The sequence below is a fragment of the Octopus bimaculoides genome, chromosome 18 (genome assembly GCF_001194135.2).
Source record: "Octopus bimaculoides isolate UCB-OBI-ISO-001 chromosome 18, ASM119413v2, whole genome shotgun sequence".
NCBI lineage: Eukaryota > Metazoa > Mollusca > Cephalopoda > Octopoda > Octopodidae > Octopus > Octopus bimaculoides.
The window spans coordinates 53800142-53808647 of NC_068998.1; the positions used below are offsets into that span (position 1 = coordinate 53800142).

At 36.2% G+C, this 8506-nt stretch overlaps 1 protein-coding gene across 3 annotated transcripts in view; it reads right to left on the reverse strand.

Moving 5' to 3' along the window:
* Window positions 1–418: 418 nt before the first annotated feature.
* Window positions 419–8506, reverse strand: part of LOC106874628 (uncharacterized protein CXorf65 homolog) — a 125435-nt gene continuing 117347 nt past the window's right edge. For 2 of the 3 annotated variants that reach the window (XM_014922423.2, XM_014922424.2), the window contains exons 2-5: window positions 7842–7928; window positions 4716–4832; window positions 3457–3525; window positions 419–768 (exon numbers count right to left, since the gene is read on the reverse strand). In XM_014922423.2, the coding sequence (XP_014777909.1) occupies window positions 644–768; window positions 3457–3525; window positions 4716–4832; window positions 7842–7928 (398 nt within the window). In that variant the 3' untranslated portion in view covers window positions 419–643. The remainder of the gene's footprint in view (window positions 769–3456; window positions 3526–4715; window positions 4833–7841; window positions 7929–8506) is intronic. The other variant, XM_052974480.1, reaches the window with a different exon arrangement.

An 8506-nucleotide genomic window follows, 5' to 3' on the forward strand; every position in this document is an offset into this window, starting at 1 on the left:
GAACGTAGAACCATCTATGATCGTGGTTATAAAGGGACATTAACATAATCTACAGCAATTCTTAGGCAACAAATAGAAACATCAAACGTACACACAGTTAATGGTCCTTCCAAATATAGACACAGGAACAGAAATTTGAGGGGAGGGGTAAGTTGATTACATCGATCCCAGTGCTCAGCTGGTACTTATTTTATCGACTCCAAAAGGATGAAAGGCAATTGGTGGAATTTGAACTCAGAACATAAAGACGGACGAAATTCTGCTAAGCATTTTGTCCGACGTGCTTATGGTTCTGCCATCTATCGCCCCATGAAGAGGAGGAAGAAGAAGAAGAAGAAGAAGAAGAAGAAGAAGAAGAAGAAGAAGAAGAAGAAGAAGAAGAAGAAGAAGAAGAAGAAGAAGAAGAAGAAGAAGAAACTAATGGAACATTGTGTTGTTTCCTTTTATTTCGCCCTGTTTTTCGTATTTCAAATATTTACTATAATTCGCTTAATTGGTCGATTCGAGCTACTGTTCCATCAATCGACTGATTTTTTTTTTAAGTAACTGTTTTCGATCATTTGCAGTTCGATCAAGTGTTTTCGATAAACTGACACCGCACTTCTTTCGGTTAGAGACCTTCATCTTCAAAAGATCCCATCTGCTAACGTTGATTTATGTTTGGTGACGGACTTGATTTCAATTTGCTATTCTTGCCAGACTTTCTTGATTTCCCGCTTACACTTCTTGCTGGTGATTTCGAACTTCCTGACAATCCTTCCAGTTTGTCTGAAAAACAACATCTTTTCGTCGTATTATTGATCAGGATAAAAGTAAAAAAATAGAAATACCTATTAGAGTTAAATTTCTTTGTTGCCATTTGTAATAGCATGGCTCATGCTTTGAACTTTGGCTGATAGGACTCAAAGGTGAAATACTGAAGATATAAATTCGATAGCAATGTTAATGTAGACAAACACGAGGCTAAAGGCCATTTTTCTATTCTCTAGTTCTCATTTGTAAAGACTAGAATCGTAATATTAAATGAAAATGATTGAATAGCATATCGGCTGGATGGTTAATGTCAGCATGATGCGTAGAGCACAGAAATGCTCTCATGTGTAAAAAGTGTCTGTCTTGCAGAATGGAAATAATGGTGTCATGAATTTTGGCAGCGGTAAGTTTAAGATTCTTGCTCTAGAGTGTTGCTATCGAAATCAAACGGCAGTTGAAAGTATAAAGGTTTCTAGAATCGTGCAACGTAACAACTATTATCTAATCCAGGTTGACGTTGATCGAACAAACATCGTGTGTTCTTAGAAGTAAACACTGTGTTATCAAATGTCACATTATCGTTTGCTTCTTAAGACTCTAGAATGTTGTTTGATGGAGATCGGGCTGCTCTTTCTAATGGATATAACGATTACAAACAGCATTTGTGATGATTTTATAGAAATGAGATACAATCTGAAGGCTATTGTTATCAAACTAACTGCGTTTGTGTATTTATAAAGTTATACACAAAATGTGTTTGAAAAGGAGTTAAATTCCTGTTATTACATGGCAAATCTGTTTTGTCGACAACGCTATGCTTCTTCGGAGCCTCTGCAGAGGAAAGATTTGCTCTATGAAACCGAGACGTGAACACTGGAGAGAGAGTTTCGCGATGGTAAGTATAACAGGTTTCTCAAGATGGTTAAAAGCATCTTATGATGGTTCAAAGCATATGACCAATGAAGGAAATTACGGACACATTCTGACCACCACAAATTTTACTGAGTCCTGCTATCGAACTGAGCACCAGGCCGAATGAGATTTTAATATTTTGGAGACTTTGTCACGGTCGACATAGCCTTTCATCCTTTTGGGGTCGATTAACTAAATACCAGTAGAAAACTGAGAGTCGGTGTAATCCGACTTAGACCCCCACCCCTACCCGCCTGTGCTTTAAATGACATTTGACTCTTATTTGTAGCATATTGGACGACCACACAGAGGCTCCCCGAGTAACAAAATTCTGCAGCTGCACATATGTGTGGGTGGGTGAGTGTGGGTGTGTTTCCACCTGCTGCATAACTGGTGTTCCTTCGTTATCGTCCCCCTAACTTAGCAATTCAGTAAAAGAGACCGTTAGAATTAGTAGCAGTGTTTTAAAAATTAAATACTGGGGTCGATTTGTTCGACTAAAACACGTCAAGGCAGTGCCCCAGCTTGGCCGTGGTCCAATAATTAGAGCAAATAAAAGATAAAGGAATAATATAGCAGAATACGATCTCGCAACCACGTGGCCGACACTCCGGCTCTTGTTTATCAACTGAGAAAATCTAAATTAAAGTTGAACATCTTTTGCAAGCAATCACCATTTCCGGGAACGGCTTTCATCTTTTCTCTTTTCTTTCTTCTTATCTTTGAAGAGAAGAATTACGTCTAACTTTTGATAAGTTCAGTCAATATTTCACCAACGAACATAAAAGAGCGAAGATATCCAGTATAGTTTTGCAACCCACTTTTTGGTTTTTAATCAAATCTAATTCATTCCACGTACGAAACTAATTCCCCAGAGAAAGGAACAACACAGCATTCAATCCTCGTTATGTATTTGTGGCCTTAGTCTAAGTAAAATACTATTAATGTAGCAGCTGTAGAGCGATGGAAATAACTTATTTTTAAATGGATTCGGTTGTTCAGCTCTGATTCCATTATTTTTTTCAAACTGCTTCGCTTATTGTATTAATGCAACTAAACGCGATTTGAAGAGCAGAGCTTTTCCATTTGCGTCCAATTCTAACAAAGATATAAAACACTGCTTCAGTCAGGTAAATATATATATTTTTTAAATCTTTTACTTGTTTTCACTCATTAGACTACGCCCATGCTGGGGCACCGTCGAAAAGAATTTTTGGTTGAATGAATCGCTTCCACTACTTTTTAAAAATATTTTTAAGCATGCTACTTATTCTAACGGTTCCTTATGCCGAACCGCTAAATCACGGGGACGTAAACACACCAACACCGGTTGTCAAGCAGTAGTGAGGGCAACCACATACACGACGGTCTTCTTTCAGTTTCTATCTACCAAATCTACTGACAAGGCTTTGGTCAGCCCGAGGTTGTAGTAGTAGACTCTTGCTCCAGAAGGCACAAAGTAGGACTGAACCAGGAACCCTGTGGTTGGTAAGCAAGCTTCTTATCACACAGCCACGCCTGCGCCTATATTTGTTCATATGTCTTAAATGCTTCACAGGATTTCTGTTTTTAGCTACGGCCATGCTAGAGCATCGCCACCAAGATCTTTTTGGTACGATCGTACTTATCCCAGTATTGATCATTGTACTCGATTTATCGATCTGTGTTCCTCATATACATTGGAATTTAATACTTTAAGTGATGTCGTTTGAGAGAGTGATTGAGTAAAGAGAGTATTTCAAAAATAAATAAATGACAAAATGATTCCACAAGTGGGAAGGAAATACCTACTGTAAAGTTCAGGGTGGATTTTCTCTAGATTTTCCAATAATGAAATATATTTGATATTCCCATTGTCACCTGAAATAGGTAAATTATACCACTCGTTGCTACGTCTATACAACTGTTTAATATATCTTGAGAAATAAATAACAATAAATACCAAAAGTAATTGATATGGAAAATGACTGATCCAAATTATTATCGTTGAAGTTAGTCTACATTAAATTTGATTATGCATGAATGATGTCTTCTAGACATTTGTTAATTGGACTACAAATTATTTTAGTTTCTTCCTTATAACAAAAAAAAATTGTCATAATTAAAAGTAAAATAAATATTTTTTTTTTTTAAAGAATAACTGTCTTGTTTAACTTTTTACATACATTTTATTCATGCTAGGATGATTGCAATATTTCTCGGAAATTTAGGCATGATTTTAGTGTTAAAGTTCTATCTCTGTGTATTGTTTTGTTTAACACAAGGTCAGACATGATCGATCACACAAATAAACAAAAGTACTCCACTGATGATCTCTCTCTCTCTCTCTCTCTCTCTTGCTTTGGGACAATAAGACAGCGAATGCTTTAGGACTGACTATATGACACTGTTATTCTTGGCAGTTTGCAGGATGGTGCTGCAGAGACGATCTGTTATTGATTTGTTCTTTGAGAATTTTTCTTTCAGCCTCTCCATCAATTCCTATGTGAATCTTTTACCTTTAGTGTTCGACTTCTTTCAGTCATTGGACTACGGCCATGCTGCCGCACTGGTACTATTTTATCGACCCAGAAAGATAAAAGGCAAATTTGATCTCCGCAGGAAGTGAACAAGGGCAAAGAGAGAACCAATACCACAATGTCTTCTATCCAACTCTCTACTGACTCAGGTAACCCACTGTCGATATAAGCAAATGAAGGCGGCGGTGAGATGGCAGAGTCGTCAGCACACCGGGAAAATAGCCGCATTTAAATTCCACTCAGGTCGACTTTGCCTTTCATCATTTTCTCGGAGGCGATAAAATAGCCTTGTGTCTGAAATCGAAATGCACAAGTGAAATAATACACTTCGCTTGAGTGTTCAACACAGTTGCTAGTCCGCTGTAAGAATGGCTGAACTCCTGATTATGTGGTCAGCTGGTCAGGCTATTAAGGTTCCAGTAATCATAGCTCAGAGAAATAACTAGCTGTAGAATATAAACTACAGACACATGCACTGTCTCCCAACGAAAGCCAATCATTATACAAGCTATGCATAAAGATTTATCTTACGTTCCACAGATAGAAGAACGTAGGTTTCGCCCACGTTAATAACTTCATTTGCATACCATCGCTGAGAAGAAGACAAGTTTAATATGTTTCCAGAAAAATCCATCAGATCGATTTCAACTGGAAAGAGAGAGAATAAAATATCCTTCGATGAGTGTCAGGATGACAGAAAAAAAGAAAAGAATCACTAAAATGTTGATATGTGAAGTGCGTTTGATATGAAAATTAGACATAATGAGATGATGAAATGCTGCATGTTATAGATAGGAACTAGAAAAAAATGGTCGGCACAAGATTGTTAACAGAAGATCTCGTCAATTTATAGAAGTAAACTGTACACAAATATGAAGATAATTTTAGGCAATATATTATAGATATACATATATGTATGCCTGCCTGTGCAAGTATATATGGTCTATATATATGTGTGTGTGTGTGTGTGTGTGTGTGTGTGTGCGCACATATACTTTTTCATATATGAATGTATGTATGCGCGTGTATATATATATATATATATCTATATATATATATATAGAGAGAGAGAGAATGAGCGCATAAGTGTCTATATATGCATGCATACGCATATAGACATATATATATATAAATACATACATACATATATATATATATTTATATATATATATATTATTAATACATTGCATGTGCTAGATCCACGCGGTCGTTTATATATTCCTTTTCTCTGTGCTTTTTTGAATTGATTATATATATATATATATATATATACGCACATACATACATACATACATACATACATACATACATACATACATACATCATCTTCAATGATCTGTCCTTGCTTTTTCCTGTTCTTTTTTTGTATCGTCCAACTGTCCGGATGTTTTGTAGTCGTCTATTACGTTCTTGTTTCATTTTTTCTTTTATCCATGCTTATCATAATGCGCAACACGGAAAAACGCCTGCGGGCAGCATGCGACGGGTTTCTTTCCGTTCCCGTCTGTTAAATCTGCTCACAAGGTTTCGGTCGACCCGAGTCTATAGTAGAAGACACTTCCCCAAGATATCACACATTGGAACTGAACCCGAAACCATGTGGTTGAAAAGCAAGCTTCTTACCACACAGCCATATATAATTGTATTTCCAATTCCTTACTATTCTTAAAAACCATCGGTATGTCTTCCTTTCTCTCTCTCTCTCTCTCTCTCTCTCTCTCTCTCTCTCTCTCTCTCTCTCGCTCTCTCTCTCTTCTTTCTCTCTCTCTCACTCTCTCTCTCTATGCTTCCCTCGTCCTGTCTTTAAATCATAAAGGATTCAAATGAGTTCCAGATTCAGGATATTAAAATAGCAAGGGAAATACCTTCTCGCTCTCTCTTTCTCTTTCTCTGTCTCTCTCTCACACATACACTTTCCCTTCTTTTGTTTTCTCCTATCTTTCTCTCTGGATACGATATTAGTCCCACGTCACATCGGTAACATTTCCAAAAGACCTGATACGTATTCCTGACATTTAGACAAACTTGATAAATGACTAAATATCATATTTATAGATTATTACTACAGTTGTTTAGATTCCAGTAAGATTGTATTATATCTCTCAATACACAACAGATTGGATTTCCATATATACACCTATATATATATATATATATATATATATATATATATATATATATATATATATATATATACACACACCTATATATATATATTTACATACATACATACATAAACACATATACATACGTGCGTACATACACACATGCATTTATACATTTATATATATACATATGTGTATATTTATGTATATATAATGAAGATGGAATGATGTAATTGAGCCACAAAACAACAAAATATTGAACTTAGAGAATAAAAGACAGTAGATTTGACATTTGAATATATCATTCAGGCCAACCTGATGCCGAGATGCTGACCATAAAGATATTTTTAATATATTTTAATGTAGAAGTACTCTACAATGTCCAGTGCAAGAATATACGTCCTTCACAGGCAAGGGGTTGCAAATAAGCCACTACGCCATTGTAAAGATGGTATTAATATAGCCACGTAATGGAATTTCCAAACATATTCTATAATGAATATTCAAGTAAAATATTGGTTACTGGCAGAAAAAGAAGAATATTGTACTAAAGTGTTGTATGATATTTATTTAGTTATATCCTGAGTTGATCTGAATAAGTAAATATGCACCAGTAATGTGTTGAGCGATGGGCTACTCGACCTGAAGAAAATTCTAACTGGGCCCCACCTGTAAGGTCATGTGCTGTTAACCTTCATATGAAATCACTATGTCACACCCATGTGGTCGCAATGCATGTGCCTGCTGTACCCTTATCAGACAGGTAGTCATGATGGGTATGCTGGGCTTTGTATATTAGTACCCCAGTGTCACTTTGATGGCATGCACTGCTCTCTCACTCAATAATAATAATAATAATAATAATAATAATAATAATAATAATAATAATAATAATAATGATAATGATAATAATACAACATCATTTACTTTCTATGCCGCCATGGGTTAAATGATTCAAAAGGATCTGACAGGCTGGATGAGCTTGGTTTACTCCAATGGATCAGTTTCCACATGGTTTCTACAACTGGATGCCTTTCCTCTTCCAAACCCCAACTTGGTACTTTATTTTATCAACTCCAGAAAGATAAACCACATATCTGACCTCAGTAGAATTTGAACTCGGAATGCAGTGATCCAATAAATGCCATCAAGCAATTTTACCTGAGGCCCTTGCAACTCCACCAATCTGTTATGTATATAGTGTAGAGTAATAGTTTTAAATGCTTTGAGTTCAACTCCTACAGTTGTTAGTATTTGCCTTTCATCTTTCCATATGTCAACAACATAAGTCTCAATCCTACGCCTCTGCCCTGGCATCCAACTGAAATTGCTGCAGGTTGCACTTATGCTACATAGCATTGTTTCTTTGGAACCTTCTCTCTACTTATGCTGCTAATGTACTCTGCCTAGAGATATCCAAAGTTACAACTTTCCCTTTATTATCTCCAGCATTTTAGATGCTTGTTATGCTCGGTGATGGCTTGAATACATTCAACAAATAATGGATCCTTTCGGCACATGTTTGTAATAAACACTATGGAGATATACTTACGGGTTTTGTCATATTTACATTTCATTTTTAACCACTCTGTAAATATAAGCATTCTACAGTTTGGGTTGAGAATAGTATGTTGGTTGTCTACAAAAGAGAGATTAAAAAAAAGGAAAAAAACAAACAAAAGGAAGAACATATTTGGCATGGTGGGAACGCAAAAGCATAGAAGCTGTTAAAAGAATTTTAGCGCTTAAAATGATAAAACCAATCCTTTTGTGACCATACTCACAAAACATTGAATTCAGTATTGTAACTGAATGACACTTTCAATCAGTCCATTTTCAAGTTGTGCCATGTTTTTATTCTATAGAACGAGGATCAATGAAAGGACATTCAGCACCCTACGCACACCCCACCATGTGCACCACTTTTCCAAATTTCTTCTGCAATTTCTTCCAAACATTATCACTTTTTACCAATTCAAAAAAAGCCATTATCTTCGCTTAACATCCATTTTCCCAGCCTGCATGGATCCCCAGCAGAGTTTTGAGACAGATTTTCTAGGCTCGAATGTCCTTTGTGTTGCCAACTGCCCACTGTTTTCAAACAGGATGATGGGCAGACATATTGTTCACACATTCGAAAATGAGAACCTCAATTGTAGGACAGTGGTAGACACTTACAATCATCACATTATATCAGGAAATGGGTGCACACAATCA